This window comes from Pseudochaenichthys georgianus, chromosome 18 (assembly GCF_902827115.2).
Source record: "Pseudochaenichthys georgianus chromosome 18, fPseGeo1.2, whole genome shotgun sequence".
Taxonomy (NCBI): domain Eukaryota; kingdom Metazoa; phylum Chordata; class Actinopteri; order Perciformes; family Channichthyidae; genus Pseudochaenichthys; species Pseudochaenichthys georgianus.
Genome location: NC_047520.1, coordinates 5,797,207 through 5,810,064, shown reverse-complemented (window position 1 = coordinate 5,810,064; position 12,858 = coordinate 5,797,207). Strand labels below are relative to the sequence as shown.

Sequence of the window (12,858 nt, the reverse complement as noted above, 5' to 3'; positions counted from 1 at the left end):
GATAGAGATAATTTTCAACGACTGATTGCAGCCTGAAAAGTCTGGTTTTGGTCTTCTGGGAAATAAAATACTTTGAGAATCAGAATCCTAATTGAGCTAGTGTCACTCTGTGTTATGTATCGCTGATGAAGAGCATTTGTGTGTGTGTGTGTGTGTGTGTGTGTGTGTGTGTGTGTGTGTGTATTGCTCTAATATTCATAATATTTCAAGTCAGTGCGCATCTGAATAAATCTGCATTGAAATGACAGAGTCAATAACATGTCCACTCGCAGAGGAATTGAAATCATTCAAACTTTATTCGTCACGTTCACCTTCCACCATTACAAAGATTTGGGGCCCCTAGCTCTGATTGTCTTTAGCCATTTTGTTCAGAGCCCAGTCCCCCACCTCTTCAAATCAATCACCAAAATCAGATTAAAATCTACCTCATTCTTCACAGTTCACATAAACAGAGGATGGAAATAAAGGATGAGCAGATCAAAGAGGCAATGGAGGAAACATACGGTGCAAGAATCATCAAGTATTAACGGTTTCTCTTTTACTTTCCTGCAACATCGAGGCTCAAAATATTGATCTGACAATACATGAAAAAAGTTTATTTTTCCAGTAAAAGGGAAAAAACTGTTGTCATGTCGAAGCAGAGGTGGTAAATGTGAAGACGATGAGATTTGAGAGCACTTTTTTTCACAGCTTCTCTGGCTTTTTTCAAAAGAATTATAGCAACACTTGAGACACGACAGCATGACCATTACTGAGACTCTCCCACAAGAAGAAGAACAGCCGGGCGAACAACTCGTACAGACAGCACTTAGAGACTCACAGCCACGGAGAGATGGATCATAAATGAACATTTCAGGCGAAATAAAAACATATTTTTCAGCGGGCTCCCAGTCAGACACAGAAGGAAATGTGTTTTCAAATACACATTTAGATCGGACAGTTTATTTGCCATTATTTTTCTACAAATGACTGCCAGAAAGTACCTGAACACAACCTTAGGATCACATTTTCTGCCCAAATCGTACCATATCAAATAAAAATACAGGACATTATAAAATAAATTATAGGAAGAAATACAGACAAAATCTGTAACATCGTGAAATAATCCAACAAAATGTAACTCTATAATTTATACCCGAACATCAAAGCTGCCTTCGCCCTGTTTGAAAATAAAAAAACACAGTGGTAAAAAGTGGCGCTTTGAAATATTGCTATTATAATAAAAGCTGTAAAACTGTGAAAATAGTTTGATCTAAATAAAACATTTCATAATTGTATACATGAGGACTGTATTTATGCAAGCCATAACGTCTTATTCATTATTGCACAAATGCACAATGCTTAATGGTCGACAGAGAAACTGTCTGTGTTTTCTTGTTATTTTACATAAAGTTGAAGCAATTCAGGAGTTTTACTTGAACCCAATTATTTTCTATTACATGTAGCGGCTTTAAATCAAGCTAATTCAAATATAGTTGATCATTATCACCAAACGGATTTTATTAGGCTGGTGGTATTAGATATTATGAGTACTTCATTGCCACCAAATCCATTAAAAAGCCAAAATAAACAATGAATTAATCCCAAAATCCTGCCAACTATTACAAACACCGGTTCTTTTGTTAATCCTTAATACACCGTCTGACCCTGGAAATACTCAGCGGGGAATTAAATGTGCAATCATCCCCGGCAGAATATAGTCCCCAAAAAGCCTTATTGTTAAAGTAACAGCTCCTCGAAACTACATTTCACAGCTGCATACAAAAAGAAAAATAATGAAAGCACATATTCCCGTCGCGTTTTTTAAGATTTACAGCAGGTTTCCAGGAGACGTGAAAAAACACCTTTTAAAGTGAGTATTTGCAGTGTATGTACCTATTACACACAATGAACACATTTCATAAACCGGTAAATAAATAAAAAAGACTGCTGTGCATCTCGTGCTCTCACAGCTGAGGGTCCACAGTAAATTCAGATAAGCCCACTTTGAATTTAAATATTCACAGCCACTTCATAAAACTGTTTATCCTCGACTCAGGTTTGTTTTCCAACCGCTCCATTTTTGATTCCTGTCAGAGCAACAGTGTTTTTCATTATTGTAACCTACAGGACGACACACTCACACCACAGAAGCTTCGTGTGGTTGAGCACTTACTGCTGAATGAAAGATTAATTTTAAAGCGACAACACCTGTGGTTTTCCGGGAGTGGTCTTTGTAGTTTTGCATTATGTAAAACATATAGAATGAATATTTTATATCATTGCCACATGCCTTGTTCCACCTCACCACCTCCACCTGAACGCAAAAGACTGACAAACAGAGGTTTTGTATCCAGTGATTCGTGACAGTTAAAAATACAGTAATGGGACTCCTTCAATCTCGATAATAAATAACACATCGTTGTCATACATGTCACACAAATGGTTTCCTTTTGTTGCCATGCCGAATTGACTGGCCTTGGGAACAAAACCAACATGAAGCAGAGAAAGCGGCTTCTTGTCTTACACACACACACTCACAGAACATACACACAGACATCTTGTCCTCAGCCTCCCAGATACTTAGCAGTGTGACCCACATGAGGAGTAAAAGAAATTAAAAACTGATCAAAGCTGAGATAAGTGATGACATTTGAAGATCACAGCCAAACCAGCCGGCCCACCAGCCTTAAGAGGCTTTAAACACCCGACATCGATGCTTTCCCGAGTTCACAATGACGTTGGTCCTTGTATTCTAAATGAAAATGTACAGCCGTGTAACCCAAGAACATATGCCATAGGAAGGCCATGAGAGGGGACGATAAAATATGCAAACACCGCGACCCACAGGCTTCAAGTCTTTGTCCTGTCCAGTTGTTTTCGCTTGTGCTGTGCGGGGTTGCTGGTAAGTTATTAAATCCATGCCTTTCGTACGTGGCGCAGGCACAGAGATCTTATTGCAATAACGGCCAAGATTAAAAACAAAACCCCCACATCCAGAAACCTAGATGGTCTCTATGATGTGATCGCAGCTGGAGGTCAGAGGGAGACTTTAATCAAAGAAAAAGAAAAAGAAAATATGTTCTCGCAACTCTCTGGAGGTTCTGCCCAACCAGAGGGTAGCAGCAGGGATGGGAGGATGGAGGATGAGGAGGATGCCTATGAGGTCAAAGGCCGATGAGACAGTTCGCTCAGTCTCTGTAATGGATCCAGTCTTCACGTAATCTCTCCCTTTTTATCTATCTGGCTTTTTAACTCCCCTCCCTCCTTTGCCTTAGCGTCTAAAGTTTGTAAGAGAAGAAGAAGAGTTGTTGATTGTGCTGTTGTATTAACGGTTGGAGCTGATCTCGTCTGGCCTCTTAAAAGGCTCTTTGGACGCCTGACAGCCGATCCCTTTATGTCATTATGGCTCTCTCAAGGACTTTAAGTGGCATATGTTAGGAGGAGAGAGCAAGGAATGAAAGCAAGTAACATGATGCTTTACCAGTGTGATACACACAATGCCTACTCTGTGCCTCACAATAGGCCCCAATATCGCCACTTCCCTATTGAGTCCCAGTCGCACATAACAGATTTTGCTTCAAATAACCACTTTCACCGAAAAAACTTGGTGTGCAAGTGAGCCAGGTCCTTTAGTAGATTCCTCCTGCCCTCAAGTCCTAAGACTGTTTCACAGACCAGAGAGGGCACATATTCAAGTTCAAGTCCAGATGTGTCTAACCCCCTTTTCCTCTGATGTTCCTCAGTTTATCCCAAACTCTGTCTGTACGGGACAGGAGAGACATTGACTCAAGAGCAACCCAGACTTTTTCCAACAACCCCACCAACCAGGCCCCTTTGTCTCAAGCTTCAGGATGGGTGGGACAATGCAGTCTTTTGGGCACTATATTCCAGTCTCTATTTTTCAGTCTGCAAGGCCTGGGTCTGTGCCGATCGAGGCCCTATCTTTGTGGTCCGGCCTTGAGTTCCTGCAGCGGGCTTTGAGGTGGAGGTGGACCGAGTCCCTGATGCAGGGCCTGCGGCCGCGGGGGGAGATTGACTGCGTTGCACTTGAGGATGCCGAAGCAGGACTGTGCGTATGGGCTGCTGGATGGGATGTGTCTGCTGCTGAGGCCGGAGCTGGTAGCTTCGACGGTAGCGCAGTGATTGAGAACGTAGAAGCACCTGTGTGTACTGGACCTCTGGCATGATGAGCTTGAGGCAAAGCTCCTGGGCTTGACTCGAGAACCCATGGCTGAGATTTACCGGGAGGTCGTAGCCAACAATGTCAACTTTCCCACTAGGCTGCCAAGGGCGGAGATCCTTGTTTTTGATCTGTGCTGCCGATCGGAGAAGCGGCATGCGCCCTCCGAAGCAGCTTCTCATTAAGCTCTCCTGAGCCCGCCGGAGGAGTAGCACCTCCCTCGCCACACAAGCTAGACCCAGAACCGATAGTTGGCGCCACAATGAGGCGTTGAAGTGGTCGTACAGACGCGCATCTAAGGAGTTCCAGGCACGGATCTTTGAAGAAAGGCCCGGCGTCAGGCTCCGCTTTGAGCTTGGCGTCCGCATGTTGAGTTTAACATACAGAATATCATCCAGATCCCAAGAGAGGAGATGTCGTAGGAGAACCAGCGACTCGTCAAAGTACTCAGCAATCATCACCAGGGAGAAGACTCTGTCCACCTCTGCCACAAAGCCCCGTGCATACGCCTCATCTTTCGCTGGGCGGTCCTTGTCTCCGCCCAAGTCGAAGGTCAAGGTGTTGCGTGCGTACATGGAGTCCTTCTCATCTGGTTGGTAGTATTTCCAGGGCTCCTCCAAGAAAGCCTCAAGGGATCCGTTGGGAACCCTCTTGAAGCTCTGACAGTACTGGTTGTAGTAACTGAACAAAGACTCGAACATGGATCCCGGCTCTCTCAGGATCGTGATATAGATTGTGTCATTGGGCATCAGCCGCTGCAGCTCAGCCTTGTTGAAGCGCATGTGGCTGGTGATGATGTTTGGCGGTACCGTGTGCGGGTGGACAAAGTGGGAGGTGAAGGAGCGCGGGTAGCAGAACTGGTGGCCGCAGGTCTGCACGGGCAGCGCCGCCGTGAGGTTGTTGCGCTCTGCGAAGCGGAAAAGCAGGTTCTGCATGGTGGTGCTGGCCGTTTTGTGGGTCTTGAGGAAGACCACATTGGTGTGCTTTGGTTTAAGGCCTGGGGCAGGGTGGGAACGAAGGGCAGGACAACCGATGTGGAAGGCTCCCATGGTCCTAGAGACAGAAAAAGAGAGTGTATTAATTTATTTGAGGCTTCATTGCAACAGGCCATTGAGTGTTAGTGTAAGGGACTAAGGTGTATGACCAGAAACCAAGAGAAAGAATAATTATGAGGTATGTTGGAATTGTTTGTACTGCATGCGTTCTTTACCTATTCAATATTTCCCAAGAGTATGTCATTATGATAACGATTTTAGTCCTATACTCTAAGGAAAATATCCGCATCTGCAAGTGATCTTGAAAAGTCACTTAAGGGCCTGACATAAAACTTCATCCTTTGCATCTTCTTATTCCCAATATAGTAGGGTAACAACAACAAAAGGATGTGTTAGGAGTCCCAGTGTGGCCAAATTCTAATCAGGATGAATATTCATGATACCATTTTACCATAGGAAAAGAGCTGAATCTGACAACACAAAAAAGACCCATCACACGTCCATATTGGGTGCATGCACACTGAACACTCTCACACTAGTATTCCCTGAACACAGAACTAAAGTGTGGGATATTTAAAAGCTGTGGAAACAATGTGTGAAAAGTATAGAGACTGGGCAGAGCAATAACAGAGACTCCAAAGATGGCAATGTGAAAATGATTTTATTAGCAACACGTTAAGTTGAAAAGGGTACAAAGGGGCCGTCAGGGATCTATGATCTGACTACTTTTATAATTGGTCCCTCGACCACTTTGGCAGTGCATCGGCACTCAAACCCTCCATATCTGAGAATTATAATAAGACAGTCCTGCTATTAATTCGCCTTGAAAAGACAGACATCTTCATGGTAATTAGCACCGTCTGAACTTCCAGAGAGAGAGGGTATATAATGTGAGCGTTTGCATGTGAGGGCGTGTTTCAATCACTCACCAGCTCAAGTGGCCCCCATGGTGCAGCAGGAGACTGACGGTGCTGATGGCGACGAAGACCAGGAAAATCTTCTTCCGCGACATCTCTCTCTCTGCTTCACTGGGACTGCGGGAGAAGAGAGCGATCATGAGTTAAGGCAGAGAACGAGAAGGAGGTGTAATGAGAAAGCGAAAATGAGCACGAGGTGGAACAAGAACGGCGGTAAAAATAGGCCACGGGGAATTAGGGGAAATGAGAGGGGGGTTTAGAGTGAGAAAAAGATGAAAGGTAGCAGAAATGAGGACTGAAAGGACAGGAAGAAAAGGGAAGTGAACATGGTAAGGAGGATTTACTCCGAAAATAATGGCCGGGATCCATTAGCTAAGGGTAGCGAGGCTTTTGTCGCTCTAATAATGTGCTGGATGATACCTTCATTACCTTCCACAGCTGTAATAGTCACAATCACAGTTACACCTTTTTAGGTCCTGTCAGTAATGAGGGACATGCACATGAGAAAAACTAACGGCACTTCACAGTGAGAGCGCCCCGTGTCACTTGACCCGCCACGACGAGATGGAACCTGGGAAGGAGTCAACGCCTCTCTCGGGGGCACCTCACTTGCATACCAACGGCCGACGTCTGTCTCCTTGATTACACTGTCCTGTTAGCGTCCATGCACATGCCAACAGCCACGATAGCCAACGTTTTTGTTACTCAAAGCAACATGCATACGCCAATTGGTGGATTTTCTGTATACGCATCATGGTAGGGGAGCATGAGCGCATCGATTTGCCACTTAAGTAAATGGGACCATTAAGGGTTTGCTGCACAGGGAGGGACATTTCATATTGGTGCTTTGACCAAGATTCATGCTACTTGCTTTCAAATCAAATAGAACTGAAGCATATTTCTTAGTTTACTACTAATTAAAAAGATGCCTGTTATAGTTTCTTTAAGCGCCAAAGAGGATTTATTCTAATTGCTTTATTGTTGTTTTAGAGTCCCAAACCTCAACATATTAAAATAATAGTGATACAAAACCTTACATTTGGGAATCTGGAAAAAGCTAAATTACACATTCTTTATAATGACTTAAGTTATTTAACTAATGACGTAAATAGCTTGCTAAAACTTAATTTCAATTCGTAATGACATGATAGGACATGAAAAACTAAACAACTGTGTTGAAGAGAAGTGAGCCCCAGGTGCTAAGCACAATCAAGATGTTTCCCAAAGACTAATTAAGCATTCAACAAAACTGACAGCTGACCTTGAGTTGAGTTGTGGGAGATTAAGAGAGAAAACTGACGTAATTGTTTTCCAATCCCAAAACAGCTGGGATTGCGATGTTTCGCTGGTTGTGCTCAGCAGGAATGTGTGCTGACACACATATGTGTGCAGACACACACAGATGCACCAACACACTAAGCCTCTATTAAACATGCTCTCACACTAATTGATGCACAGATTGCTGCAGACACGGTTTGGTTGTTTTTTGGCTAGTTCATCTTTTGTTGTTGTCAATACAGAATGTCCTCTGCCGGCTTCATAATTGGAACACAATCGCATCGTATATTTATCTTCATAATAAAAGGAAGTTGAGTTGTCATCGTCCAAATTGATTAAAGACTGAGGGATGAAAAGACTCCGGAAGAACAAACAGTGATGCAGTATCTAGCCAAGTAGAATCCATTTCATTATTTCCTTTATTCCAAAAATGTTTAATCCTACAGTCAAAAGTATATTTAATCCGCAGAGAACAAAATCGCAAAGAAAAATCTGCCAATCTTCACATTTTTGGCGGTATTTTGCTTTTTAATTTACAAAAACAATCAGTCAATTGCAGGAAACTGTTACCAAGAAAACTGGAAAGACATCGAAGCAAGAGACAGGAAATTCAGACGGCCATTTGACTAATTGTCCATCACATATCAGACTCATTTTAGAAATATAAAAAGCTCACCCAGCAGGGCTTATTCTCCCAATAGGCGCTTTCACACCGCAGTACTTTTCCCACTTTAGTTCCGATATAGTTCAGAAATGTCGCGTTCACACCAAAAAAATCCAGAACTAAAATTAGAACCATTTTTACCTCCTTTTCCGTCTCTGCTAGAGAGCAGGGACTTTCGTGGGAGAAAAAGGTTCCTATGTCTGATTAGTTTTGTGAAGCCGCCATTTTATTATACTTGCATTAGCATTATTAGCATTAGCATGATGAGGAGATGTCGGCGTTCAGGCGATTTACTCGGAAGGCGTCAGTAGAAGCTGATCATATACGTATTGAGCGGAAGGAGGAACCTATTGCGGTGAGCACGTTGCACGTTGTAACTTCCGGTTGTTGTTGTCATCTCCGGGTATCCCGTGTGCCTGTTCTGTTGCTGATAGCTTATTAACTTAATCGATCGTTTTAAAACTCTTGATCACGGCAACTGCCTGACGTTGTAATCACACGTTACTACAGCTTAAGCACTCACAACTCTCCTTCTCTTAGCGACTGTAACTCCACAGTTGCCTACACTCTTTTCGGGTTTGCTAACGGTAGCTACTTTAGCTTGATAGCTAGCCATGGCTCTTTCCCCACCTTCTGGTGCTATTTCCTGCTCTTCCTGTCTCATGTTTGGTTACTTCCCGGCCTCCCTTACTGGTAAGGATACATGTGTTAAATGTAGTATAGTTGTTAGGTTGGAGGCGGGAATCATAGCCATAGAAGCCCGGCTCCGCATCTTAGAAAGTAACCCAGCTAAAGTAAAGCCCATGTTAGCATGTGCGGACCGGCAAAAGGAAGCTCCTCTTAGCCGTCCCCCGGCAACTCCCGAGCAGCAGGGAGGCTGGGTGACTGTTCAGAAGGGGCATAACGCGAAACCCGCAGGTCCCCACCAACCCGTTCACGTATCTAACAGATATTCCCCACTCAGCGAGACACCCGCTGAGAAGCCAACTCTGGTTATTGGTAGCTCTATTATGAGACACGTGAATTTAGAGACCGAAGCCTCCACAGTCACATGCATTCCGGGGGCCAGAGCGGGCGACGTTGAGGCGCATCTTAAACTGCTGGCTAAAGCTAAACGTAAATACAGTAGGATTGTTATTCACGTCGGTGGTAATGATGTTCGTTTACGCCAATCACAATGCACCAAACTTAATGTGGAGTCGGTGTGTAGTTATGCTAAAACAATGTCGGACACCGTAATCTTCTCTGGTCCCCTCCCCAATCTGATCAATGATGACATGTATAGCCGCATGTCATCATTTCAGCGCTGGTTGTCTTGGTGGTGCCCAGCAGAGGCGGCGCTAGGGGGTGGCTACTTGGGCTCAAGCCCCGGATGTTTTCTGAAAAGCCCCGGATGTTTCACTTAAAAAAAAAAAAAAAAATTAGATTTATTTTTTATTTTTATTTTTTTAAATGTCTTGGGAGTAATGTGCAGTACCGGAGTCCACCAGAGAGGCAGCCGCTACGTGACATTAGCCTGCGTACTGCGTAGCCTTCCCTGCTCTGAAGAAGAAGTGATCCTTCCTAGTGCCTGACGAGTTTTAAGCTAATAGCCTAAGTTATGGATATTAGAAAGTTATTTTCATCGAAGCAGGCGCCACAAGCTGCAGCAGCAGCAGCAGCAGCAGCAGCAGCAGCAGTATCAGCAACTGACAACAATGTCATCACCAGCAGTGAAGAAATGGATGATGTTTCAGGTGTGTGAATATAATGGTGATATCTGCACTCTGGCTGACTGAGTAAGAAGTGAAAAAGAGTGATGTACTGTAACGTTAATCTTATAGCTAGTAAACATGGAGTAACCAAGGCAAGGCAAGTTTATTTATATAGCACCTTTCAACACAAGGCAATTCAAGGTGCTTTACAAAAATGAAAGACATTCAGACAAAGGCATTTAAAAACAGTAAAAGATAATAAAAGAAACATTAAAAGAAAAAATACATGAATACAAAGTTACAGTGCAGTTTAAGATATGAATAGTTCACACAGAAGTTCCACTTTACTGATGAACACAACAGCTCAGTTTAAATTAAAAGCAGCGACAAAAAGATAAACCACACTATGTAAATACCCCTATATGTTAGTATGTATACAGAACATGACTACAAATTATTCTAAGATGTAACGTTAACCCTTCATACCTGAGTCTACTTTTAAGACACTAAAATAACGTATTTCAATTTTTATTTTGTTTTCCCGTGTGGAATTATACCGGCTCTCGTTTCAGTACACATAACAACGGAACCATAGCAACGGAACTGACAGGCAACGGAACTGACAGGCAACAGTCTGAATCCGATTGGCTGTGACTGCATCCACTCAGAGTGCCCGATTCAGAAACGTGACTCTTACACTCTTTACGTCACAAACAAAGATGGTGGATGAGAATAGATCTATAAAACAATAAGCAATGCGCAGTGGATCGGAAGAGGACGGTGTGTCGGCTTTGTTCGATAGCGGTGCGGTATGCTAATGGAAACACACGCCAAACATGCTAAATCACATCAGAAGGCAAAATGCAGGATCTGTTTGGTATTTTGAAAGAAAAACTATTTATATACTTTATATAGGTATGGCCCTACAATATATTGTTCAAATATAGCATGATATGTCCCCTTTAAGGTATTATTAAGGTAGGGTTAATGTTGCTCCAAGTGCACCAGATTGATGCTTTTAACTTCAATATTTAAAAAAAATCTTCCCGGGGGGAGCATGCCTAGAGGAGGCGACGACCCCCCTAAAGGATGTTTGGTCCACCCCCCACTTGTAAAAAAAATAGCACTTTACCCCCCCCCCCCCCCCCCAAACAACTCCTGGGCTAAGCCCCGGATCTCCTACAATCCTAAATCCGCCTCTGGTGCCCAGCAAACAATGTGGGCTTCGTAAATAATTGGACAGCCTTCTGGGGAGAACCTGGTCTGATTAAGAGAGACGGCATTCACCCTACTTTGAAAGGTGCAGATCTCATTTCGGCAAACATTTCAGGGCTTTGTGGACGTAATCCATGACAAACTGGAGTTGAGACCAGGAGGCAGAGTCGCAGTCTTACACGCTTCTCTGCGCTCTCTCCTAGGCAGTCACCCATAGGAATCCCGAACCCAATAAAATACCCAATATTAGCGGTGTGTGTGTCTGCCCAAGGACAATTTAAGGTAAAACCTAATAGAGGTGTCATACATAATAACCTAATAAAAGTAAATGTAACAACTACTACAGTGCAACAAAACAGGAAGATTAAATGTGGTCTCTTAAACATAAGATCTCTAGCATCTAAAGCAATATTGGTAAATGATTTAATATCAGATTATAATATTGATATATGCTGTCTCACTGAAACTTGGTTGAGACATGAAGAATATGTCAGCATAAATGAGGCCACTCCACCCAGCCATGTCAACACTCATATTGCTCGAGGCACGGGCCGAGGAGGTGGAGTTGCAGCAATCTTTGACTCAAGTTTACTTATCAATACTAAACCAAAATGTAATTATACCTCTTTTGAAAGCCTCGTTTTTAGTCTTACGCATCCGACCTGGAAAACTTTGCAGCCAATCTTATTTGTTACAGTGTATCGTCCACCAGGTCCTTATTCAGAATTCTTATCAGAATTCTCTGAGTTTTTATCAACTTTGGTTCTTAAAACAGACAAAGTAATTATCGTAGGTGACTTTAATATTCATGTTGACGATGATAAAAATAGCCTTACTGTTGCATTTAACTCTATATTAGATTCTGTTGGTTTCTGTCAGAGTGTAAATAAACCAACCCACTGTTATAATCACACTCTCGACCTTGTTCTGACTTATGGTATTGAAATTGAGCAACTATTAGTCGAACCGCATAATCCTGCTTTATCCGACCATTTCTTAGTAACTTTTGAAGTACTGTTACTAGACTACAAAGCATTAGTCAAAAGCTCTTGCAGCAGAAACCTATCTGTTAGTGCTATAGCCACATTTAAGGAAGAGATTCCACCAATACTTAACTCGATAGCATGTCTGCATGTAGGGGAGGAAACTTATACAAAATGTACACCACCCCAAATTGATCATGTTGTTGATAGTGCTATAGATGCGCTGCAGAATAAAATTAGACTCTGTTGCTCCTTTGAAAAAGAAGAAAATAAAACAACATAGATTAGCTCCATGGCATAATGCCGAAACCCGCAAAATAAAGCAAAAGTCTAGACAACTTGAAAGGATATGGCGTTCCACTAAACTTGAAGAATCTCGTTTAATTTGGCATATTACTCTCAGTAGTAATGATTTTATGTGCTTTTTTAACGATAAAATTGTTACTCTTAGAAACAAAATTAATGACCTCTTGCCTTCGACCAGTATAGTGTTATCAACAGCTCCCGGAATCGTAAGTTCTAATATTACACTAGATAGTAAACTAGAATGCTTTTCAGCCATTAACCTTGAACAATTACATTCAATGATTCTCTCTTCTAAACCATCAACGTGCATGTTAGACCCAATTCCAACTAAGCTGTTGAAGGAAGTTTTTCCATTAATTAGCACTTCTTTATTAAATATTATGAATATGTCTTTATTATCAGGCTATGTTCCACAATCATTCAAAGTAGCAGTGATAAAACCGCTTCTTAAAAAGCACAACCTCGATCCAGAGGTTTTAGCCAACTATAGACCTATTTCTAATCTTCCGTTCCTCTCAAAAATTCTTGAGAAAGCGGTCGCAAAACAGTTGTGTGATTACTTAAAAAACAATGATTTATTTGAAGATTTTCAGTCTGGCTTTAGAACACATCATAGCACAGAGACAGCTCTGGTTAAAGTCACA

At 42.5% G+C, this 12,858-nt stretch overlaps 1 protein-coding gene across 1 annotated transcript in view; it reads right to left on the bottom strand.

Moving 5' to 3' along the window:
* Positions 1 to 277: 277 nt before the first annotated feature.
* gal3st3 (galactose-3-O-sulfotransferase 3) overlaps positions 278 to 12,858 on the bottom strand; it is a 41,295-nt gene continuing 28,714 nt past the window's right edge. The window contains exons 2-3 of the mRNA XM_034106644.1: positions 6,087 to 6,191; positions 278 to 5,215 (exon numbers count right to left, since the gene is read on the bottom strand). Of these exons, the coding sequence (XP_033962535.1) occupies positions 3,877 to 5,215; positions 6,087 to 6,169 (1,422 nt within the window). The 5' untranslated portion in view covers positions 6,170 to 6,191 and the 3' untranslated portion in view covers positions 278 to 3,876. The remainder of the gene's footprint in view (positions 5,216 to 6,086; positions 6,192 to 12,858) is intronic.